Source organism: Pelodiscus sinensis, chromosome 8, assembly GCF_049634645.1.
Source record: "Pelodiscus sinensis isolate JC-2024 chromosome 8, ASM4963464v1, whole genome shotgun sequence".
Lineage (NCBI taxonomy): Eukaryota > Metazoa > Chordata > Testudines > Trionychidae > Pelodiscus > Pelodiscus sinensis.
The window spans coordinates 6,873,628-6,898,506 of NC_134718.1; the positions used below are offsets into that span (position 1 = coordinate 6,873,628).

A 24,879-nucleotide genomic window follows, 5' to 3' on the forward strand; every position below is an offset into this window, starting at 1 on the left:
GGTACCTATTTCAAGTTGCCTGATCCTTTCCATTGTAATTCCCTTGGAGAATTAATTCCCTGCTTCTAACGTGGACAAACTTTTCTTGTGAAAGCTTCAGCAAACCAGGTGAGACATTTTTAGATGCAAATCAATAAAAAATAGGTATTTTCACCAATGCTAAACCCATTTCCAGTGCTGGTTTGAATGGCCGTGGGGCAGGCTTTTAGGCCACTTAGCCAAGGGGAGGGAATATCACTGTGCCTCGTTTGCATAATTAATGAGGCTCCATTTTTGAGCAAGAGGTTTTTGTGCAAAACCCCCCTCTTGCACAAGAGCCATTCTTCTGCATTTTTTTCAGAACAGAGCCTCATTAATGATGCAAATGAGGTGTGGCAATATGCCACGCTTTGCCTCATTGGTGTATTTTTTGCACAAAACAGGGACAGTGTAGACATAGCCATGGAGTCAGAGCAACGCCTTTCACTGTCTCCATAAAAATCTCTTCAGAGTTGGAAGCCATCGGCCATTTCTCTTTGCACACGCTTATTTGTTGAACAGGCTTACTGCACTGAATTTGCTTCCAAACGCCACTGAGCCTTCTTCATTGTTTCCAAACAATGGACTAGACTAACAGCCCCAGCAAGGTGGTGTTGGCAGTAGCACTGACAGCCCTACAGCTGTTCTTTAGCTGCGGAAAAGTAGCTAAGCTGGGAGACCTGAACCTGTGATCTCAAATCGTTAACACTTGATATCAAGTCGGGCCTACAATACCTGCTTTAAGACAGATGCAAGTATCCTCTTCTTCACAGATAATAGGATCAGTAAAGTAGCACAAGGTCCTAGCAGAGCTAGGAAGAGCACCCGGGTCTCTGAGGTGGCAGACTGCCATACTGGAACATCTGTGCTAAATGTGTGGTTGGCTAGGTGGCCCAATTCATCCCTGCCCAAGTGAGGTGTCTGCTATAGGGGCCAGGAGGAGACTGCACGCATGTCCATAGGTGCAGCCTGTTGCATAGATAAGAGTGGGACTCTAGAGCTGTTGTTTAAAGCCCTTGTGCATTGTTACAACGTTAAACACCGATACGGGACCTTGGGGTACTCCCCTTGTGAAGAACCACCTTTCAAATCCTGGTAGCACTTTTATTAAGCTTGTATTCAAAAAGGAAACCATCCCAACCATAAAAGGTTATGCACATTTTCATGTGAACTTCTCCCCATCTCCTTGCACAGCCTTTTAGTGCCTAGACCAGCGGTGGGCGAATTGTAACCCATGGGCCACATGCAGCTCATAGGGCTTTTATGTGTAGCCTGCGAGACAGTTTGTTCACCATCGCCCACGTGCAGGGCTGCCAGATTCTGGTTTCTGTCCATGTCAGTTTTTTCCAACTAAGGTGACACCCCCCCCAAAGCAAGGCCACGTGAAGTGGATGCACACTAAGGATGTAAAAGTATAAGCCTAAAAACGATTAACCTAGGCTTAGTGGTTACCATGAACGGTTACATGCAGGCTCCTACCCTGCTCCTGGGGAGCCGACGGCCGCCCTGCCCTGCTGCTTCTATCGGAGTCAGCAGCACGGGAGTGGCAACCAGCTCCCTGGGAGCGGAGTTGCAGGAGGGAACCAGATGCCACGCCATGCTGGGGGTGTGTGTAACCCAGGGGTGGGCAAAAGCCTCTCAGTGGGCCGGATCCAGCCCACGAGGCAGGTCTCGGCCCCACCCCCTAGCACGTTGCCTCAGAGCGGGAGAGGGGCGCGAGCCCTTTAAACAGAAACAGTTGAAAGGGCTCCCGTCTCTGGCTCCCTGGCAACGTGCTGGAGGCGCAGGGAGCTGCGCGCCCTTTTCCATGCTTCTGTTTAAAGGTGAGCAAAGCTATCCAATCCCAGGAGAGCCTCTTGGCTATGACAAGCTTGCAGAGATGGAGGAGGGCCGCTCGTCTAGGTTACCCCTCGCAGCTCTGGACTCTATCACAAGCTAGGACAGTCCTGGGCCTCGTGTTCACAGGCCCAAGTGGGAAGAAGAGGCAGGCCCATTACATCATGGGTGGCCAATACTTTTTGATGCCCGTCAGTCTCTCGCAGGAGACACAACGGCAATAGCACACAATGGCCCACAGAGCAGGCAGCTTTAGTGCCTCCTGGGACCAATGGTGATGGGCTTGGTCAGGGTGCCGTGGGGCTTCCTGCAGAGGTGTACAGCACATGGAGAAACTCCTCGAATGGGAGACCAAAGCCCAGTTCCTACGGAGATACCTAGGACCCACCCTAGCAACGGTATTCTCCCGGGCAAGGGACGGCAGGGCAGAGTGACTGGAAACATCTCAGACCAGACAAAGGGAGTCTGGATTTGACACTTACACACGCTTCAGGGATTAATGCATCTCACAGGTTGTACAGTGACATGCCAACAGTGTCTTCAAAAGGGGGAAGTTTATGTCACCAAGAACATAGCAGCAGAAATTCTTAGGTTGACAAAGAGACATGAAAGTTAAAGCCCAGTCCATTCTTATTGGCTGAGAGGCAGAGAAATCCTCCTCCCTCGGGGGCTCATTGGTGGTTGGGTGTCAAAGTCATGGTGACTGGGCTTTTTAGGGTCTTGGATTTTCCATTGATACGGGCCAATCTTGTTCGGTCCTTTGTAACAGCATATCCAGCAGGCTCAGCTAGGGAACACACACCCCTATGTCCCTTAGCCCCCATTTGGCAGCAAGAGAAGGTATAGGGGAAACTGAGGCACAGAGGGTTCATTAAATAATACAACAAAAACCTCCTAATTCTTCACAGCTATGACCTTACAGTGTAAGCTAAGTAGTCATACTGGGCAACAATGCTTCATGTCATGGAGGTCCCATTTTTTTAAGACAGCAGGCAAGCATGGTACGGCATGAGGCACTCCCCACTCCACAGGGACTTGGTCCACACAATGGCAAGGTCTGGAGCAAGAACATTGCAGTATGCACAGCTGAACTCCACGTTCAGTCCACTGAGGCCCAGAAATTTGTTGGTGGGCATCAGATGGAGGGTTTCCAAGAACTCAGCCAGAGAAAGAAGCAGCTCTAGCCAGTCCTGGTCACTCACTGTGTCTGTAGGAAGTACATCTCACAGGACCCCATCAGCCTGGGTATTAGCTGGACCATGGAAAAGAGGTTGGAGTGGTAAGTTCCCACCCTTTTCTGCTTCTCCACTGTATCTCTAAAAGGGGTGCAGTCTTCCTCCAAGTGGCAGGAGACCTGCTTTTTGGTATTCTTCTTTGCCATGGCATAGAAACAGGTGTCGCAGTCTACCTACTGAAGAAGCTGGATATAAGACCAGACAAAAGCATCCTGAGTCCAATGGTCAGCCAGGATCCCCTCTTCATCCCACACTACCTGCCGCAGGATGGATCCCCATGGTGAGTGTCCAGGAACCTCTCCAACTCCAAAACCTTCCACTTCAACTGCTCAATTGCCACACCCCTCCTCTGACTGGCCCCGGATAGTCGTGGCAGAAGAACTAGCCATGTACTTTCCCCACATCCCCCTGCCTCTCCCCCCACTAGGGCAGCCAGAACCCTGGGAAAAGGATGCCACAGAATCCACATCTTCCAGGAAACTGTTGTTAAAATGCTAGTTGGCCAGTCCCAGCTGCTCAAGCAACAAGTAAACCATCATGATGGTCCAAGAAGGGGCCCAAACTGATGCTGAAAAAGTGGACCCACCAGAAGTTAAAAAACATGAAATGTAAATGCAGTCCAGGATGACTGAGTATCCTCCACGCACACGCACACACGGAAAAGGTGGCAGACTAGTCCAGGTGCTGCTTGCTCCAGACATCCACCAGCGGGTGATAATTTCTTGAGGACATCCATCATGGCCTGGCACTTCCCCTACACATATCTAGGATGCTGTTAAAATTCCTGCTCTGGACTAGGTACTTATGAGACTCCAAAATGCCAAGGGTGACAGATGCCCACTGATAACCCTGCATCCACTATGGGCTTGGTATCGGGGCACAGATATTGACCAGACTGAGGATCAGCCCCTCCATGCAGACCCACAGGTGCAGCTGGCACCCTGGCATGACTGTAGTAACCCCAGCACCTTGGGCCATAGGTCTGGGGAGAACAGTGTGGCCACTCTACTCAAGAGCAAGCTGGGGTGGCTGAAGTGCACCCGTCAGCCCCACTCCAGCCATCAGTTCCTTTGGTGGCTGGATCCATGCGGGTCTCCTGCAGGAAGATCAGGAGAGGAGAGTTCTTAGCATCTGCAGAGACTCATCCTACAGCCCACTGTATTCCGTGATGCAATAGTAGTTGGTTAATTGAGGATGTTGAGGTTGCTGGCAGTGGCACCACATGCAACCTGTGCTTGTGGGAACTGCCTCTGCGAGCCACTGGCAAACTGTGGCGTGCCACCTCTTGATCCTTTGACCCTCCCCTCCCATGGTACTTACAACCCCCCAACATCTGGAGAGCACCTTCCTCTTAGGGACTCGCAAGTATTCCAGAAATCAGTGCAGCTTGTCCTGCAACATGGCAGGGGCTGAGAGGCTCCCTGATGGATCAAACCCATGGACTCCCAGTTATCCTCCATCAACGTCCACACAGCCTGTTGGGCAGGGGAGTGCTTGCCTCTACTCTGACGATGATAGAGCACCGGCAAAGCACCACCTGTACCACATTGTCCACCTTGTCCCTGGCAGAAGGAGTGGAGGGGGTAAGGCAGCCCCTGGAGTGGGTAAGGGAAAAACACAAATACAGCCCTTTAGTTAAGTGTGCCTCCTCCGTGCATTTATGGAACCCAAACGCCTACAAACACCAGAGTCCCTCCTTCCTTCCTTCTCTCTTCCTTTGCTGCAGAGATTGCTGGTATTGGGTGATCTATGGGTACAATGGACAGTCCCAAGCCTGCCCTGTTCTCCGTAGAAAGCAGATTCAATATATCCATTGTTGCGCTCAAGCAGGAGGAGCGAGCAAACAATCAAGGAACAGTTGTATCTTTTATTAACCTCACAGAGCAAGGCCTTTTCTGCTTGTCTTTACTTGTCATTCTCTGGGAATCTTCTGCAGTGACTTTCACACTTTTCATGCTTTCTTCTTCAAGCTTTTAAATCCTCGGCTGGCGCCTTGCCCAAAGCAAACAGTTGATGGGATTCTGCAACAAAAACATACCAGTTTTTAATTAAAAAAAAAAATCTCGAGGTTGTGTTTCTTTGGACTTATGTGTGTGTCACTGAGGTGTCACACAACTGGAACAGTCACTTTGCTGAAATGCATCACAAAAAACCAATGTAGTCTGACAGGGACTGACAATGCTGTTTAACAGAGAGGGCATTAGCACAAGTTCTGCTTCACAGGGATGCAGTCAGCAATATAAAGGCAGGGTCTGAAGTGGGAAGGATGAGTCTGTGAAGATACAGCAGAATTCCACCTCTCCTCGGCAGCCTTTTGGTCTCCACACCCTCAGCTCTTCAAAATCCTTCTAGTCCAGTGGTCTCTAAACATTTTACCTCACGTTCCCCTTACCTCCGTCTGCTCCCGCACCCACTGGAGCAGGGGCTAGGGCTCCAGGAGGGATACATGGAACAGGGTAAGGAGCCTGGCCCACAGCTGGTGGTAGGTGCAGGGCTGGCGGCCAAACACAGGACCGGGAGTCTGGGCCCAGCAGTCTCTAAGGTTTTAATTGCCCTGTTCAGATCATCAAGTTGGAAAGTCAGAACTGACATGTCAACATTCAACTATTTCACTGCCCAAAGGAGAAGGGAGGGGGGAAAAAAGTTACAAGATGAAGATCTACACAAGCTACTGTGAGTAACAGCTCATTGTGTCAGTAGACGGGCTCCCACCATTGCGAATGCCAGCTCAATAGAACTGGTGGGAAATTTTTAAGTGAGAGTGACTTGCATTTTCTCTCAGACCTAAATTAATAATAAATCAGCAGGAATGCTGAGGAGTGAAACAGATCCCTAGTAGGGCTGTGAACTGGTAACGAGAGCTGCCCCTCACCCCCGCCCTCCGCACTTTACCAGCTGGAGTGGCCGCTCAAGCCACAGTGTTGCAGCCAGGGAGTGGTGCGGGGTGCACCCCAGCCCAGCCCCACCCTCACTAATTAAATGGGATTTTACAACCCTAATCCCAAGAATGACTTTGGAATGAAAAACCTCAGGTAATACTAAATACACACATAATGAATTTCAGATGTGTAACCAAAAACCCCACATATATAGGAACAAATCCTGACCCATATGTGGGCCCCTATCCACTGCTACTGCAGCATACAAAGCTGTACAGGAACCACAGCCGGCTCTACACTGCCCCTAGTAAGTCCCAGTGGTTGCTCTAACAATACTGATGGCAATTTCAATCTACAGAGCAACCCAGAATTTGAGACACCCTTATACAACCTCACGTCACTTGTGGGAGGTGCAGCATAGGATCCACCTGGGTTTGAGTGTAAGTACAAGTCAAGAGAAGACTGCACCCCTTTCAGGTCCTCTAGGTTGGCCAATTATTTAAAAAAGGTGAATTACCGCACAGATTCTCAGTTATAACAGCAAGAAGCAAAGAAATGAATCACTATCCATGGACAACGCATCCATGGGCTGCTGCCACCTGTTAGGTACAGAAACAGCAGTTTAAGCCTAGAAAACTGCAAATAAATGTTTAGCATTTGCTTTTCTTCTTCAACACTCTTTGCAAACTTCAATTCAAAGTCCTGGTAACTCTTCACAAGTGCTCAGCTATGTGTATAAATATGTATTTATAAGGCGTTCCTCCCCTCCCTCCTTTGAGGTGAGTACTTATAAATATTGTGAAATAATACTTTTATCACAGGAGCATCCGGGGCCACAGTTAAGATCAAGACCCTATTGCTCTAGGTGCTGCACCAGCAAATGAAGACAAACAGTCTCTGCCCCAAGGAGATTACATAAAGGAAAACAGACCTGGATTTATAGAGCTGTTTCTCCTGTACTGATGGGATTGGGCCACTCGCAAGCTGGGTAGGATTCTCTGTGCTCTCACTGGGACAGATTTCCATGGAATCCGCTTGCGACTGCTCACAAGTCTCCACATTCACGTCCATTGGCACGCTCACATCCCGCTTAAAGTGAGGTTTACTGTGCTTGATGCTGCTGCAGAAACAAAACCCGCCTGTTAGGAGCTGCCAAGTGTCTACTACTCAGCCCAAATTCAAAGGCCCCAAGTCGCTGGATTAGGAGGCTACAACACAAGTTAAGTACAACAGGCTGAGGAGAGGGGAGCGTATAGTGGAAAGTAATGAGTCTCCTTGGTTGCTCTGGGTAGCCTGTAAAATGTTCAAAGGAGAGCATGGCACTGCTGAAGGGAGGACAGGCTTGTGGGTCGAGTGCTATTACAGGGGGTCTGCAGAGTGGAGGAGTCAGAACGACTATTACACCACCAGATTCTGTCTTATGCCCATAAAGCACAACTGGGTTCCTCTGGTAGAGCAGGGCCAATGATTCCTTCCTTCCCTAGCTCAGGGCATCCTGCTTCAGAGAGATGAATGTTGGTGCCTGACCCCTGGCTAAGAATGACACTTTCTAAGTCAGCTGTTCATTTCCTTTCTAGGTGCTAAGCTGAAAACTAATGACAACAGAGTGGGTCTGATTGCCCATGTCATTGCTCAGTCAGTCTGTAAGAGCCAATGGTTCAGCCCCACTGCCTGCTTACTAAACGGTTAAGCATAGAAATCACCCTTCAGTGCTAAATAAGCCTCCCTGGCTCCCCTACCTTGGAATGGGAACAGCAACATTAGCGGAGCGATGGAGAAGTTGATTAGTGACATCACTGCTTCGCTTAAGGGTGTCTGTATCCAGAGTGCTATTACGTAACCTCTTATAGCCACCCGAGAAATGGGCATGCCCACACATGAGGGCAATCAGGGCACTGCCTCCTCAGCTGTTCAGCAGCACCAACAGGGACCCTATGTTAAGTGCTTACACTAGTTTCTCTCTCACCTTTTCTTCCAGACGCAGCAGCACACTCACAGCTGGCTCCATGCTTCCACTGTTCCATGGCCAGGACAGAAGGCCAAGCAACAAGCAAAGGAACTTGCCTCTGCTCTGGCCATGGTTTTCAACCAGAATAGTGTGTGCAGCAGCACAGGCGAAGGCCTGGAGTCAGCTGGCTGTGGGCAGCACCCTAACTCACGGATATCAGGAACTGGGAAGAATGGCTCTGGCTCTTGCTTGTGCAGTGTTGCCGATCCCCTCTGGTAGACTCACCAGCCTCTCCAGCAGGGATGAAATTCCTGAGTATGCATTGGGCTTTCCACACCCACTCTAAGGATGGATTCCTAGACCTGACAATTCGCCAGGCCTCTGCTGCCACGATGGAGACTGTTCGCCTCTCAGCCCTGCACTGTACACAGGCATCATAGGGAACAAAGTGAGACAGAGATTGCAGCTCTGCTCATAGTACTTCAGGCACAGTGCAATGCAAGCAGAGGGCTGGCAAGAGCAGGGAGGCTTGGCTGACTGGTTTGCTGATGAGGAATCTTTTCAGCTCTCCTTTCACTCATGTGATGTGGGTGAGTCATCCTTGCTGGAAGAACCTGAAGGCCAATATGCCTTGGCTCATGAATTCACAAGCTCAGCTCTCACTTTTTTTTTTTTGCATTTAGTATACAACCTCTTTATACCCAAAGGACAGAAATAAACTAGTGCAATTATGGGAAGGGAACGCAGGTGTTCTGGAGTTTTCTGGGTTTTCAGGTGTTCTCTGCTTCGAAGGACCAGTCCCCAGCACACAGAAGGATAATGGTTACGTTTTCAGAGTATTTGGCACTTACCTTTTAGCTTTCTTTGGTCTATCAAATCGAAAATCAGAAGGATAAAGATGAACTTTGACTAAATGATCTTTTCTGTCTTTGCTGCTCTTGAACTTCTCTGCACAGCCTTCTACCAAACACTGATACTAAAAAGTGAGAAGAGGGAGAAGTTAGTTCTAGAAGTCATGCAGTAAAAGTAAAATGGGAGTTACTAGAGATGTAAAAGCCCATTTAAAATGTTAACCGGTTAAACTATATGCTTAACTGGTTAACCAGCCCACCACAGCATGGTAATCTCAGCTGAGCTGCAGCGGTCCCCCACCCGTGCCACGCCACAGGCAGGGGACTGCTCCAGCAGGGCTGCTCCAGTTACCCTGGAAAGCATGCTAGTAAGGCAATGATTACCGGCTAACCAGTTACCCCTTTACATCCACTATCCTCACAGAATTTCTCCCACACAAGGCAAGGTGTTTACCTGGCATTTCCATATTGATACACAGGTCTAAAGATGTATCATCATCATCATCATCATCAACTGAAAGTCCTTCTGAAAGGTGATTTGGTCCAATCACAAGCTATTGAGTTCTACAGATTTTGTTTCTGCAGGATGGAAAAGTCATCTCCTTACCCATTTCCCAGGTTTTTTCCCTGTCTCTACTATCATCCTAGGGAGATGTTAGCTCAAGTCAGACTTACACACTGTTGTCTATCCACTTATTCTTGTTTTTACAATAAGCAAAGCAGAAAGGAGGGCTAGTCCTACGGGCAGGAAATTGGGGTTCTACTCCTGGCTTTGTGTGTGACTATGGGAAAGTCTCTTCTTCTCCCTGAGCCACAGTTGCCCTATTAGCAAAACAAGAATAATACATTGTTACATCACTGGACATTATGAGCCATAAAGCACATGAAGTACTTAGAGATACTTGGATAGAAGGCATTAGAGACTGCAAAAAATGATACTGATTTCCTTTTGTCATGAATCAACATGTGTCCTGTACTCAGTCTATAAATAAAGGCTCTATTTGCCAACGTAGAAATGCCATAAAGTTACTTCAGCACCTCCATCATCCAAAAGTAGGCCATGTCCTAGTGATTCTTGTTTTTATAGCATCCTAAAGCTTTCAAAGTATTTTAGAGAATAAATAGAAGAGCACGATCACTGCCCCATAGAACTGACCGTCTAATTCTGCACGAGATGCTCCAAGAGAGAATGATGGTCATGACAGAAAGGACACAATGATTTAGTTAAGCTTGGGTACATGATGATGACTCAGTTAAGATTATTCAGTTAAGTGAGAAATGTTTCATCTCAAGAGCCGAGAAGGAAGAGAGGCCCCAATCCTGTAACACTTGTGCACGTCCTTAACTTTATGCACTGAGTTGTCCCACAGAATTCACTGTGTGAAGAAAAGTTAAACATGTGCTCGAGTCTTTGCAAAAATCAGGACATTAGATGGTATATTCTGTTGAACTGTATGGGCCTGCTCCTGTCTCAGTGAAATCACCGTCAAAATGCCTACTGACTTTAACAGGCACAGGATTGGCAGAAGACTGACTACCATCTAGAACATCTCTTTTTACCCCACCTATCAGCTGGGATGATTTATGTCTGTAAGAAATCATGCCTCTGAGCATATGCAGTGACACACCTCTGAATATGTGCAGAGAAACTGTCAGCCCTAATGTTCCATTAGGAGGTATTTGAAGTTATTTCTTTTAAGGGAAGAATTTGATCACATCCATGATTGCATCTGGATAAACAGACGCTGAAAAGGGTATCTCTGAGTGCAAAATCACTTTACTTTTTATTAAGATTTGTTGCAAAAGCAGTCATTCCCCATTGCCAAAGGTGTGCCACACATGCCAAGTTAGAACTTCTGAAACAAAACAGAGATGTCAAGGCACAGAAGAATAGTTCTCCTAGAAAGATATAAGCTTCTGAATACAAATATGCTGCTGTTACCAAAATGACACTACTTAGAAAAAAAGACATTTTGGAAAGCCAAACACAGTTTTGGAGGATTTTTTATACAAAGTTTTCACATGCTGGATACACAATGTAATCTTTGCAACTCACCATATTTTGTTTCTCTGCCATTATCTGGAATAGAGAGTCATGCCACTCCAGGATGTGAGTATCCAACAGATGCCCAGAGGGGAAAGAACGTTTGCAGAAAGAACACATGTTTCTGTGTAGTGTGTTGTAGTGATGTTCATAACCCTCTAAGGTATCAAACACTTGACAGCACCCAACAATATGACAACTGAATTCAGACACCCTAGAAAGAAGTGATGAAAATATGTGTATGTTTAGGTTATGTCAACACCACACAGAGCATATGGATCAATGCCTCTGCACAAATCGAAATAAAATCTTTACATTCTGGTAGTTTTCATTATTAAACTGGAGACAATAGCATTAACTTGTGAGGTAATTAGGAACTCGTATTTGTGGCTCAAACTCCTTTTACATAACTCTCAGCCTCTAGAATCAGTGGAATCAAAACTAAGCAGCAATAAAAGGTGATGAGCTGCTATATTTCAAAATCCCAGCAGATCCCTATGAAAGAGCTATCTTCATTTTCAATTAGTTCTCTAGGTAGCGTCAAGTTTTTTCTGGGATGATTACTGAACATTTTGAAACTAGGTGGAGATCTTGGCCAATGTGTTCATTTTGACCAGGTTATTCTCCCTAACTGAACAACTGCATATTTTCCCCTAAACTCAAATTCTTTTTTAACAGACTGAAGTAAAAAGCCATCATATAATTTGCTCAGATCTTCTGACTGAAACTTAAATGCTCAGGTACCTTCAGGAATGCAAATCCCATTTATACCCATATTTTCTGAAGGGATGATTTCTCCAGATCTGGCAAAGAGATAACCAACATTTCATTTTAAACCAGACGGTCCCTCAAAACCTGAATCTCTTTCAATAACTATCACATTATCCACTTATAAGGCACTTTATGATGTCTTCCTAATTATTCTATTTCTTCTCCATCTCCATGATTAAAGCAAAAAATAAAATAAAGGAGATTGCAGATATCTCTGTCCAGTTTCTCTATAATTTAGGTCTTATCTCAACTTTCAGGAGCTCACCACTGCAGCAACTGATCCACTGGGGGTCTATTTAGCAGATTTAGGGATGACCCAGTAAATCAGCCATAGATCTCTCACCTATTGACTCCAGTACTCCATAGGAATGAGAAGCATAAGGAAAGTCGATGCGAGAGTTGCCCCCATCAACTCAGCATGATGCTACTTTGAAAATTCCAGTACTGCAACAAGTTAGCCTAACCTTTGTCTCCATTATTCTTGTAGCTGGAATTGTGTAACTTAGTTTGATTTAACCCCGTAGCATAGACTTGATCTCAGACAGATCAGACTCAGCTCCAATGACTTATACTGATGCTTTTGGACAGGTGTAAAGAGCAATAGTCCTCTGAAGGAAACACGAGTGAAAGCTCACATGGAGATGCAACCAACCAACAAAACTGTACCATCCATCAAAACACCTCTTTTTGTCAAGAAACAACAAAAGGAAAACAGCTGAATTTGATCTGGTAGCAGAAATAATTCAAAGCACTCCACAGTTGTTATTCAATATTTGCTCAGTCTTAATACAATTTGAGCCAGATGTATACACCACCAACAGCATGGACCACAAACTGGTAGCTATGGGTAGAGTGTGTGTGTGTGTGTGTGTATATATTTTATAATATAAAAAAAAAAATCACATGCATTTTTGTTAACCGGACCCACAATAGAATTTAGAAGAACAGCACCACTTACTTGGATCTTTCGGTCACTTCTGTAACATTTGTTAGGATATCCTGGAGATACAAGTGTCTATGAATGTCTCCATCCTGAAAAAGAGTAGTGATTGTAGGCATGTTACAGCACCGCATGTTCAAAAAGTAAATGGGAAATTATCTTTATTGTCCAACAAGAAACTGTTAAAACAGAGTTAAGATACAGAATACATGTTACTACCAACTCGACTTTGTATCAAGAATGGCATGTTGATCTAACTTTGCTGAGCCCAGTTTATAGAGCATGAATAAAAGCGCAACTGGGTGTCCTTGACTATTGCTATCCATTGCTTATCATAAGCCCTTTGTTGCTAACTCCTGGGGACATAATTCTAGAGCAGGGCTACTCAACACATGGCCCGTGAACCATGGTGCAGTTTGGATTTACATGGGGCTCAACATGTGGCCTGCAGGCACGAGCCAAAACAAAAAAGTGCTCAATATAATGGTCTTCTGTTGATCTGAGTTTTAGTAGTTCAATTCCTGGACTGTCATTGCTCATTAAAAGTGCTGCTATATGGGTGGAAACCAGGTAAATATTGCATTTTATTCATAGCAACGAAACTGACTTAAATGGGGCCTGCGTGTTGTGTTGTCTTGCCTTAATCTCTGTACTCATGCCCGCCAGTGTGAAAGCAGCTATTTGCATAGATTTGCATGATAAGCAACCACACTTTAGCTGCGGCCCGGGGCACGTGAGTATCACTGTGGCCCCCGGGCTTGCAAAGTTGAGTAGCCCTGGCCCAGGGACTCTCAGCCTCGCTGGGGGCCGGCGAGACCACGGCGCCTCAGGAGACTCGGCGCCAGCGGAAGGGGGCTGTAGCTTTGGGGCAGGGCCCCCCCGAGGGGCTGCGGCCACGGGGCACACGCCCGCTCCGGCTGCCCGGGAGGCCGCGCGAGGGCAGCCGGGTCCCTCACCTCGAAGAACTCGTGCTGGCGATGGAAGCGGAGGCGGCGGGCCGAGAAGCAGAAGGGGGCCCGCGGCGGCGAGCGGGGCCGGACGGGCAGCAGGGGCCGCTCCGCCTGCAGCGAGAGGCTGAGCCCGGGCGGCAGCAGCATCCTGCCCAAGCGCCGGGCGCGCTCAGCGGGACGCCATCTTTCCGGGGGATCAGATCACTTCCGGGTCAGCTGGCACTTCCGGGTCCCCTCGGAGCGCTTCGGGTCTAGTAGCGGCGATGCGGGGGCTCTCCTGTGAGACGGGCAGCGAAAAGGGGGCGGTGCCTTAGCAGGGCAGGTCCCCACGCGGGTTTCTGATTGGTTCCAGGGAGGCTGCCGTCTCTGCGGCAGCCAATCGGAGTCTGCGCGCTTCTTCCTCCACCCCCCCCCCCACTCCCGCGCGCCGCTTGCGAGGCCCCGGCTAACGGTTAACGGCTGCGGCGTGATTCCCTCCGTAGCCCCGCCCCCCGATCCTCCCGCGCTGGGCGCGCGCTGCCACTGAGGGGGCCCGCTCCGCGCGCGCCGCCCCGTCCCCCCAGACCCGGCGGGAGCTGCCCCGGCACAAGGTACCCGCTTCCCGACCGGGCGGGGCCCTCTCCCTCGCCGGGGCTGCGGACCCGCTGTCGCCCCGCAGGCCCGTCCTCACGAACTGCGGGGCGAGGGGCTGGAACAGGTCAGGGAGGCGGAGCAGGGCCCCCGGGATCGATGGGGCGGGGGCCAGCGCCAGGCACACACAGCGGTGCCCCATGGGGCTGTGTCTGCCTGCGCCTAGGGGGGCGGGGAGTGGGGGAGCCGGCTCTGGGGTGGCCTTTGAGTGATGAATGCAGGGTCTCCTGCGCGGCGAGCGATGCCCCTGCAGCGTGTCAATAAGCCCCCCCCCCGGGAGTGACCCCGCGTACGCACCGGTGAGGGGGAGAGCTTCTCCTGCCCACCTCGGGCTGCTTAAGCGCTGCCATGGAGCGGTACCCATGTGTAAACTAGGGATCGGCGTGGCCAAACGGTAAGCAACACCTTACCGGTCACCGTTCACTAGCCGCGGGGCCGGAGCACTCGCCTCACTGGTGGGTTTTGCATCCTTAGTCTAAACAAGCCCCGAGTCCCAATTACAAAAAACGATTTCGGCACTGACGAGTCTAAATGACATTGACTTTTAGTGAGGTTTACGCTGCGACGTGCCAAAGTCGCTTTTGAAAATGAGACTTGGACTCTGAGGCCACTTCGGCAACTTTGAATTTTTTTACCCTTGTTGATTAACTTTGAGTTTCGTCGGTTGTGCTTTGCATTCAATGTACTGTGAAATCTGTAACCCTAGGTGGAAGCATGAGTGAATTCCGCATTCACCACGATGTCAACGAGCTGTTAAGCCTGCTGCGTGTTCATGGAGGGGAAGGAGCTGAAGTGTACATAGATCTCCTGCAAAAGAACCGAACTCCTTATGTTACCACGACTGTGTCTGCACACAGTGCTAAGGTGAGCTAGTTTCAGTTTACTCGCTGCCAAGCTGCCGTGATGGTTGAAATTCACTTTTTTCTTAATTAGTATGTGATAATCTTCTGGAATTATTTACAAATTCTTTGACTCTAGTGATACCAACATCAAGGTTAAAGAGAGAAACTAAGAGAAAAGGGACCACTTGAGTTTTTGGAAGGACAAAGAACATCCTTACTTCTGCCCTACACCTAAACTCACCATGCCTACTCCTCAGGAGTTCCCGAACAGGACTCTGAGTTATCCTTCCTTATGTCCCTAATAAGTGCTGAGATGTTAGGTTTGCTGTCTAAGTAACTCAGAGCCACTCATCTACATTTCTGAAGGGGTAGAGTGGAGAGGACGCATCAGGACTGACAGCTTGATACTTGCTTGAGAGACCAAGAGACTGGCAGCATGACTAGAATCATAGACCCATAGAGCTGGAAGGGACCTCAGAAAGTCATCAAGTCCAGCCCCCTGCTCTAGGCAAGACCAATCCCAACTAAATCAACCCAGCCAGGGCTTTGTCATACCGGGTCTTCTGGTCTCCCAAGGCACAGAGTTGAGGTCCTGAAAAGAAATGCAGACATTGAACTAGTAATATAAAATCCTATTTAATTAGTTGACCAATTAAATGTTAAATTTAACCGATTAACTGATTAAACAGAGGCGGGCTGTGAGTGGGCAGCCTTGCACAAAGGGGAGTGGATAGGGCAGTGGAGGGGAGGGCTGCTGGATCCCCGCCTTCGTGGGCTCATCACACTGTGGATGGGGCTAGGTGGTTGGAATTCACCTACAAATTTGACATAACCTGGCTTTGAATAAAGACTTAATGTGGTCAACACATTACAAAGCCAATTTCCTCTGCCTTTAACATTCACATTTTCACATCAAACACTATGAATGGGACACATCCAGCTCACTTAATTAGCTTCATTAACACAGGTCCTACAATTGACAGATTTTTTTTTTGTTATTGTGTACATCTTGGATTCTCTTATTTCCACTCCAACTCATCTGATGAAGTGGGTCTTACCCTCAAAAGCTCATGATACAGTGTATTTTTGTTATTCTCTAAGGTGCTACAGGATTACTCGTTGTTTCTTTAGTTATATGATCATAGACTGGTTTTTGCACAGCATCTTTATGGCTCTTTGCATATGCAAAAGTAGCCCCATTTTACAAACACCATAACAGATCTGATGTTTTCTTTGTTCTTCTAAGTAGTGCATTTGAAACTTTCTCCTAAAATGCTAACATTTATGTTTAAATACTTGTATTATTTATGATGTTTTACAGGTTAAAATAGCAGAATTTTCTCGAACTCCAGAAGATTTTTTAAAGAAGTATGATGAGCTGAAATCTAAAAATACAAGGAATCTGGATCCGTTAGTGTATTTGCTGTCAAAACTCACAGAAGACAAAGAGGTAGCATGTTTGTTTCTGCATTTGTCAGTCTGATGCATATTGGGAAGTAACAACAATGATTATAGTGCATCCTTTTAAGAAGCTGTTCAGACAAACCTATCTGAACCAACTAGTTATGATTACAGTGGAGTATGTGATAGGGATATTAACAAACGTTTATTTGTGTAAATGTGTAACCACTGAAATTTTTAGCGATGACATGTTTACACACATGAGGGACTGGTGCTCGCAGGGAGCCAGCTTAAAAGATACAGAGGCAGCAAAGGGGGGATGTATGTAACCATTAGGAATAACCAATAAGCAAGCTAACATCCCGAGTATGTGAGAGCATTCATTCTAGCCCTCTGTTTTCAGTTACTCATGAATTTTTCCAGCAAGTTTTGTACCTAAACAGGAATTTTAATTTTGACTTAGAGAAAAATCAAGCCATTTTGAATTATGTAATGGTAAGCGCATTTTTTTAACCATTCGTATTAAGGGTTTTTTTTTTTTTGCATACTAAGTATACAATTGGAAAAATATCAGTTCTAAACATTTAAAAATTGGACATTTCACCAGAACGGGTCTTTTCTGGTGCTCATCACTATACTTGCTAAGGTCCTGATCCTGCAATCTGTTCTGCACCTGTTCACTCCTGTGTCCTTGCAGAGCCCCATTGATTTCAGTTCCATATGGATGTAAGAATATAGGTCATAGTGCAGGATATGGTCTAGTTAGTCTGAGCTAATCTCTGTGGGAAAAGTACTCAGTGTACAAACTTGATCTATAACTTTTCCGTTCAGATTTTCTTCTTAGATCTTATTTGGAAGCCTTCAACAAAGTAAACTTGATGGGTGAAAATTTTTAAAGGTGATTTCTTATTTTGGATGTCTCCATTTTTAGATAGCTAGTTTGACCCATGTTGGCCCTGATTTACAGAAGCTTTAAGCATCCATGACTGCATCTGCAAGTACCATCGTTTCAGTCCGAAGTCACCTTCTCATGTTAGAAATAAGTTCCCAGACAATGTAATGAAGAACAGAGAGGGGGGGAAAGTCTTTCTGTATGTCTACTCTGTGCATTTGACAGCTCTTTCTATGTTCATCTTTACTCTTTCCCTGATGTAGCCTGTTAAAAATAGTGCATGAAACTGGATTTCACACAAAGGAATAGGGCAGGGTTTCTCAAAAAGGGCTGCACGCCACCTTTGGGAAAGCTGCTAATAGGCCCGCATCTCTTTGTTTTCCTAAAAGGGTCTGTAGCCACAGAGCCTTGTGGCTCCCATTGGCTCTGGTTTGCTGTTTCAAGCCAAGGGAATAGAGTAGAAGATGAAAAAATGCAAACAGAATTGTGATTTTTAAATTGGTGTGGCCTTGTAAGCCACATCAACAGAGCTTGTAAAGTGCAGTTCTTTGGAACTTTTTTCTCCCTTTTTCCTTTGTGATTTCTTCTTTGAAAGCGGGTGGGGGAAATATTTTAAATAGAAAAACTTTAGTTAATGTAGCATTCATGTTGCACATTTAATGCCTGAAAGTCAAGAAAAGAACAAATGTCTCACTAAATTTAACTCAATCACATTGTATGTACATCTTCTTCGTTTGAAAAAGTGGGTTGTATCCACGAAAGCTCATGATACCATCAATATGTTTTGTTAATCTTCAAGGTGCTGCTAGACTACTCTTTTTTTTTTTTTAAGTTTTTCCAAACTAACTCAGCTACCCCTCTGAAGTTGTTGTATGTACAGTTTGTTATAGTCCCAATTTCTAAAATATATTGCTTAATATATGACTGCTTGTTATTTTTATTGCATATATTTAAAAGAGAAGAAACTTTTTTGAATGTTTAACTTAATTACTTTAATGTCACACAACTATATATTTTTGCTTGCTCTGGCAACATTAAAAAGAGAATCTTGCACAAAGATGGATTATAAAATACTTTTGAATAAAGGAGTTGTTGAAAGAGGAATGAGATGTGCAGCAACTATTTTAATTTGGATTATGGTCTTTGGTCTAGAATGTTTTGATATTTTTTAAAACATATTGTCTAAATCCTTTGAGTAAGTTCTTTTGTTGTTGTGTATTTGTAGACACTCCAGTATTTACAGCAAAATGCTAAAGAAAGAGCAGAACTTGCAGCGAATGCCACAACAAGTGGTAGTTCCAGTTTTACCATTCCCTCAACCACTTCCAAAATATCCATGCAGGAGCTTGAGGAGTTACGCAAGCAACTTGGCAGTGTAACGACCAGCTCCAGTGTACAGCAGGTACGGTCTCTTCCACAGTCTGGAAATCCAAGCCTACGTTGAGTGTGTATGGCTTTAATCATTACCTTTTATTATCTTGTGGTGTAATTGTGGCAAAGTGGGAATTTTCTGTTATATTTTTATGAATCGTATGTGTGCCATGCTTTCCCTATGTACTTTGCATTGCTTCTCACTAGAAGAAAAAAATAAGTCTTCTCTGGGGAAGGGGGCCACATGCAGGACATGATGTGGGTGTCGCCTTTCTATCTGGCCTGCAGTAAATAGGATAGTTAAGGAACTAGTCAAAACTGAACCAGATCAATAGAAGGTTCAAAGGGACAATGGAAATCCCAATGACTGAACAATTGACACTTGTGTACTGGACAACTGGAGTTGCAAAGTAGGGATGTAAAATGCCATTTAATTGGTTAACCAATTAAACATTATGTTTAACTTGATAACTGATTAAAGGGGGCACTGTTGGGGCGGTGAAGTGACCATCCCCCTACCTGTGGTTGTCCAAAGCAGCCCTGGTCTGCAGCAGGCTATGCTCGGATCTGGAGCAGTCCCCTGCCCTTTGGCAAGTGGGGACCTGTTCCAGGCCCCAGGGTGGTGATTACTGCTTAACCTTTCACAGCCCTGTTGCACCTTGCCTGGGACAAAGGACTGGGAGGGGAAAAGAGTGGGCTTCTAAAAGAAGCTAAGCTACTCTTACCTGGGACCAAAAAAGAGATCAGGAGAGCCTGAAAGGGAATGCATTACAGCTTGGCTGGTGAATTGCTATAGCTAGGCCAATATGGACTATATTTTAACGTTTGTTTATCTATGCTAACTCAAGGACTGCTGTATTCCAACTTGTGAATCATGCTCAGTTTTGAAAATGTTTTTGGTGTTACTGTAATTACTTGCTGTCATGTGGCCTTTCCTGAAGAGCAGTCTATTTCTCTAACGAGCAATCTATTGCAGTTGGACTCATTGTGCAGAGCTCACAATATAACACAGACATTCTGGAGCCCAGAGGTTAAGTCTGGGAGGCAATGAGGCAACATGAAGGAAGAGAAAGACACTTCTATGTTCTGGCATACTGATTAGAATCCTCCAAGAGACTGTTTAAAAGCTGAGGCACGGCACAGATTCTGTGGATCTGGATCCTAACAGAATCCCAGTGCAGAAGGGCAAGGAACTGACAGGTACCTAGTGTAGTGATGTGAAAAGTTAACCAGTAAGCATCACCCTTAATGGTGGGAGATAGAGCAGCTCCCTGGCTGCCATGGGCAGGAGGCTGCTCCAGCCCGGCAGAGTCCACTGTGGACAGAGACTGCTCCGGGCATCTGGAACAGCCCCTGGCTGTGGTGAGCCCTGGTATGTTGCAGGCAGGGGCTGCTTCATAGGCCACTCCAACCTGGATGCAGGGGGAGGCGGGGAGACTTAACTAGTTAAACGTGAAGTTAACCGGTTAACCAATTATACAGGATTTTACATCCCTAACCTGGTAGTTAATTTCATCTTGCCTGTCCAGTTCAGTGTTCCTCTACTCCTTAATATCATAACCTATATATAAAAATGTCATGTAAGTAATTAGTTTCCTATTGATCACATACTGATCATTAATATTAGTCTGCAGTGTATATGCACAGGAGAAATCCAAACTGTCACTGCTGAGAAATAAAACTCTCAAAACTAGCTTATTCTGAGGACACTGGTAGACCTTACCTGTGAGTGGCAAAATGCAACAACGATGTCGTCCATGGTACCTGGCCACTCCCTTGTCAGCAAGTTAACTCGTCTGCTTTTCAGTTTTATTATAGTGACTGTGTCCTAAAATTGGCAATGGAAAAGTCAGCTGTTTTTCTTTAGTTAGTCAAGTAAACAGATGTTCTAAAAATGCTTAGGAGCATACAGACAAAAAAGTCCTGCAATGCTGTAACCAATTGCCTGGTTCTGCATACTTTTCTCTCCACCGTTGTCCTTGGATTGACTAGTTCAGCAGTTTGTAATTGGATGTCTGGTTTGAAATTATGCTTTTTCAGGTTGATGTTTTTAAAAAAGCTCCTCTGTCCTTTCTTGACAGCCTCTTGAGCTTATACGAAAGATGCTCCGAGACAAGCAAAACAAGAAGAATTCTGGTCAACCTATTCCAGTATTTCCAGCCTGGGTGTATGAGAGATCTGCACTTAATGGGGATTTCTTAACTGGCTCCAGTTTAAGCACTGACACAACAGTGCCTATCGGTATGTATCACACTGACAAAAATGACAACAGTTACATATTTGCTCCCTGGTCTTATTCAGATTTCACTAGATATTGTCAGATACTTCCAACATTAGATGGGGCATCCTGTTTAGCTCTATTTACAATCCAAAGTCACTGGGCTTTTCAGGGAAAGAGCTTTGCATATTAATCATAGACTCGGCCATTGGTTTCATTCTCAGATTGGCTGGTCATTGCATATGATCTGAGAACAGAGAGAGAAGTATTCGCTACCCCGTCTGAACAGAACTTATCTTCAAGTGACCTGTCTTAACACACAGACCTTAAGAGCATAATGTATCTATTCTGAAAACAACTCCCTAAATACCATCTGTACATATGTCTTTCAGTGATTAGGATCACCAGTGCACTACTACCTATTGGTAGAGACCTCACATGCCACCCTTTGACATGCTGTTCTGTAATCATCAGATCTCTAGGGGTTCTATGTAAACCCCTATGCACTTCTTATTCCCTATGCCAGCTGGCACCCAGGCCTCCTGGATTCACAGGCCTTCTGTATTCTTTCATTCCTTTCCATTAATTCACAAAGTGGCAAAGAAGATTTGTCAGGACAGCAAATAAGATACTGCCCCATCCTGGCCAAGACAGCAGTGATACCTGGATACATGGTATCAGCTGTCAGATGATACATGCATCTTCCTCTGTCTCCAAATCTCTTGTCAGAGCAATAAGACAGGTTTTTTCATTTGGGTCTACAGTTTTTTCATCTCTGACAGGTTAGGCTACAGGTTTTTGACTAGTTTTGAGCCATCATGTTCTTCGTTGGTACAATATGTTCTGTTAGTTTTAAAACGCTATCTATAAGTAAGTGTTACATGTTAAAAATGGACCGGATTTGTTGGTTAGTTGAGGAATAAATTTGACTTTCCAGTGACAGCTTCCATACCCTGTTTTTCCACAATATTTAACATACTTAACATCTGAAAGGTTGTTTCATTCATCTTTAAAAGTGCATCTGGTTGTTATTTCAGCTTATTGTATTTTGGCCATTACTTGAATACTTTGCGTATTGTTCGTTATTTTATTCATCTGTTAATATCAGTAACAAAGACTACTTTATGTCAGTCAGAAGAGTGAGCGCTTTGCATGCCCAGTTGGCTATTCTGCCGCTTACGAATTTTGATAAAGATGAGGTGGTTCTTCCACCTGATCCCAGTTTTTTATAAAAAATAGAGTCCGAGTTTCATTTAAAAAAGATAGTTAATTTAGCAGTTTTCTTTCCACAATCTCATGCTAATAAAGGAGTGTTTGGTACTTGGTCCTGCTGTGAAGGCAGGGGACGGGACTTGATGATCTTTCAAGGTCCCTTCCAGTTCTAGGAGATAAGCAATATCCATTAACTTTAACTTGGTGCTAGGCAGGTTCTTGCATACTACTCAGACTGAAATCATAGTTTTAGGAAGTCATCTAGACAGTTTATTGTGCTAAGTATCATGAGTCATGGTATGTCTGCTCAAACTACTTCCAGATAGGATAAACAATGCATTGTTCAGTGTGATGAGTTACAGAAATTCCTGAGCTGCCTGTATTGCACTCTCATTCTGTTCGAGCTGAAGCAGCTACACTATTACATTTTTAAATGAATTTTTACATCCTTAATACAGGTAAAGTTTGTCATAGTTATCTTATGACACTAATATCCCTATTGGCCGCACATTGTGTACACCCAGATCTCTAAAAATACGCTTAACACTAAAACTATACTGAACATGATTTAATCTTTCTTTGATTTGGAAGGCACTTTGGGATCTTTCAGTGTCACAGGATAATCATTACCAACATTAATTATTGTTATAGGTGTAGGAGGTTGGCCTGACTCTGTGATGCCCCTATGACATACCCTGGATAATACTTTTTTGAATAAATCCCTGATTTCAGCTTGCCCCTAAATGTCTTCTAGGAACCCAGTAAGCAGTGAAAAAATTGGTAATGCTGCTAAATAATATTGACCTCCAGTGGTATGGCAAATTCTCTAGTTCGGCACAGGTCAGGTCCCAACGGTGCCGGACTAGAAAATTTCAAACTGTACTAGATCAGAACTATGTGATTTTAGTTTTAAAAGTATCCAACTCAGTACACTGGGGTCAATCTTAACTGAAGATTGCTTTGGTTTGCCCATCCTTCAAAGCCTAATTTCATTCCACTTATACTAAAAGGTGGGAAAACAGCACTGCCATTAAGGAAAATGGTGCATACTGTCCCTTTAAAAGTATCTCATTGCCATGTTTCACTGTTTTTTAATCCATCTTGAATATGCCACAGAGGAATGAAAAGGTGCTGAGATACTTCAGTTGTGTGTTCAGATTTTGTACTTTTTGTCCTCTATTTTCAAATAGGTACCTTACCCTTAGCGTCTCAAGAGTCCACAGTTGTGGAAGACTTATTGTATGTCTTGATTGGCGTGGATGGAAGATACATCACAGCACAACCTCTCATAGGCAGACAGAATCGAGCTTTCTTAGTGGATCCCAATTTGGACATGTCAGTCAAAGAGCTAGTGACCAGGATTCTTCCTGTAGCTGCGAGTTACTCCACTGTGACCAGGTAGCCAATGTGACCTTGTTTTTCCCATGTCTGCTTGGGTCTGACTCCCACAGCTGAAATACAGAATCTCAGTTTGTGATGTTTTATGCAGATGTTTTATTTGCAAGTATGCTTTACTTTAGTTTGGGACAATAAAAATTGGAGTTCCTCAAAGTTGTGCAGCCCTTACGTGAGTCTCTACTGAATCATCTTAGTAACAGAGTGGAGAGGAGCTGTGATGTCCTAGCATCACCATCACCACTTTTAATGTGGTTCAGGGATTTTGAAGTCTTAAGTGGGAGCAGAAACTGCAGTTTGTGGTGTGTTGCATGCTGAATGTTCCTCTGAACCTTGGCTAGTGGGGTTGTTGGGAGCACTTTGCACATACTGCTGATGTATATTAATTACTACACTTCCTCTAAATGTAGTCTTCATATCGCATTTCAAAAGCAGAGGAATCAAGCATATGTGAAGTAGGGATGTAAGCGACTAGTCAAGTGACTATTTAACTATTTGCTCCTCAGAGGCAGTGGGTGTGGGGGGAAGCAGGAGCCAGTGCTGGTGGCGATGGGGAGCTGTCTTAAAAGCTGGTTCCACCCAGCACCATATCCATGGTGTGTGGGGCAAGGGGCAGGGGAGGCAGAGCTGTGGTGGTCCCGGAGCCAGCGTAAGCCAGGACTGCTCATTCCCAACTCGCGCCACCCTCATGAGCTAAACCCACTGCAGCTCTGCACTTTAGATGTAGTAAGAGTCTAGTGGCTCTTACTACATTTTAAATGCAGTGCCACAACAGCAGTAGTGAGCACCTCCCTTTATTGACTAATTGAGTAGTCAATGAAAATTCCATTGACTACTCGATTAGCTTCTTAACATCCCTAATGTGAAGTCAGCTATACCTTATTCCCGAGGCTACGTTTTAGTTGCAAGTATTTTTAATAAAAGTCATGAACAGATCACAGGCAGTAAACAAAAATTCATAGGCTGTGACCTGTCCGTGACTTATACCCCTGACTAAAACTTGGGAGAAGGAGAGGCGAGGTAACCGTGATGCATCATGGGTGTTGGGCAAGGGGAGAGTCATGAGGCATTGTGAGTACTAGTGGTGCATGGCCTGAGGGGCACTGTGGCCCAAGAGGATGATGTGGGTTCTTGGGGGGGCACCGTGGGTGCTGGAGGGGGAGGGTTGGTGTACTGGGGCAGGCTTGATGTTACCCAGCTGTGGAGAAGCAGCAACCTCCTGCTTCTAGCTCCATCTATTGTCTCTACTCCACCCCAAAGCCTCAGTTCTGCAACTTGCTTTGTCTGTGAACTACAGTGAATGGGAGCTGCAGAGGCTGTGCCTGCAGGTGGAGGCAGCACGTGGTGCAACAAGCACCCAGTCTTGAGGCTCCCCTCCACTGGGCAGTGGGGAGGCCTGAAACAATGACGCCCAGTGCAGGAGATGCTCAGGCAGCTCCCGGGCCA

General features: G+C 45.6%; 2 protein-coding genes across 5 annotated transcripts in view; one reads left to right on the forward strand and one right to left on the reverse strand.

Annotated features, from left to right (window-relative positions):
* Positions 1 to 1,108: 1,108 nt before the first annotated feature.
* On the reverse strand, positions 1,109 to 13,765 carry ZNF511 (zinc finger protein 511). Of its 2 annotated transcripts, none has more exons than XM_025186284.2 (6): positions 13,479 to 13,765; positions 12,541 to 12,614; positions 10,824 to 11,025; positions 8,768 to 8,892; positions 6,900 to 7,085; positions 1,109 to 5,110 (listed from the first exon to the last, which is right to left on the reverse strand). In XM_025186284.2, the coding sequence occupies exons 1-6, from the start codon at positions 13,617 to 13,619 to the stop codon at positions 5,041 to 5,043; spliced, it is 798 nt and encodes a 265-aa protein (XP_025042069.2). In that variant the 5' UTR covers positions 13,620 to 13,765; the 3' UTR covers positions 1,109 to 5,040. The 2 variants fall into 2 exon arrangements, with proteins under 2 accessions (XP_025042069.2, XP_025042068.2); XM_025186283.2 differs by having other exon boundaries at positions 6,900 to 7,088.
* Positions 13,766 to 13,864: 99 nt separating this feature from the next.
* TUBGCP2 (tubulin gamma complex component 2) overlaps positions 13,865 to 24,879 on the forward strand; it is a 33,153-nt gene continuing 22,138 nt past the window's right edge. For 2 of the 3 annotated variants that reach the window (XM_025186282.2, XM_006126360.4), the window contains exons 1-6: positions 13,865 to 14,062; positions 14,809 to 14,966; positions 16,266 to 16,394; positions 18,463 to 18,639; positions 20,690 to 20,849; positions 23,229 to 23,436. In XM_025186282.2, coding sequence (XP_025042067.1) covers positions 14,817 to 14,966; positions 16,266 to 16,394; positions 18,463 to 18,639; positions 20,690 to 20,849; positions 23,229 to 23,436 — 824 coding nt within the window. In that variant the 5' untranslated portion in view covers positions 13,865 to 14,062; positions 14,809 to 14,816. Of the gene's footprint in view, positions 14,063 to 14,393; positions 14,497 to 14,808; positions 14,967 to 16,265; positions 16,395 to 18,462; positions 18,640 to 20,689; positions 20,850 to 23,228; positions 23,437 to 24,879 lie in introns of those variants that run through there. The other variant, XM_025186280.2, reaches the window with a different exon arrangement.

Coding starts and splice junctions, on each gene's coding strand:
- ZNF511 (XM_025186283.2), bottom strand. CDS start 13,619: ATGCTGCTGCCGCCCGGGCTCAGCCTCTCGCTGCAGGCGGAGCGGCCC. Junction 12,615..13,478: donor GCCAGCACGAGTTCTTCGAG/GTGAGGGACCCG, acceptor ACTCTTTTTCAG/GATGGAGACATTCATAGACA. Junction 11,026..12,540: donor GAAGTGACCGAAAGATCCAA/GTAAGTGGTGCT, acceptor ACTTCTTTCTAG/GGTGTCTGAATTCAGTTGTC.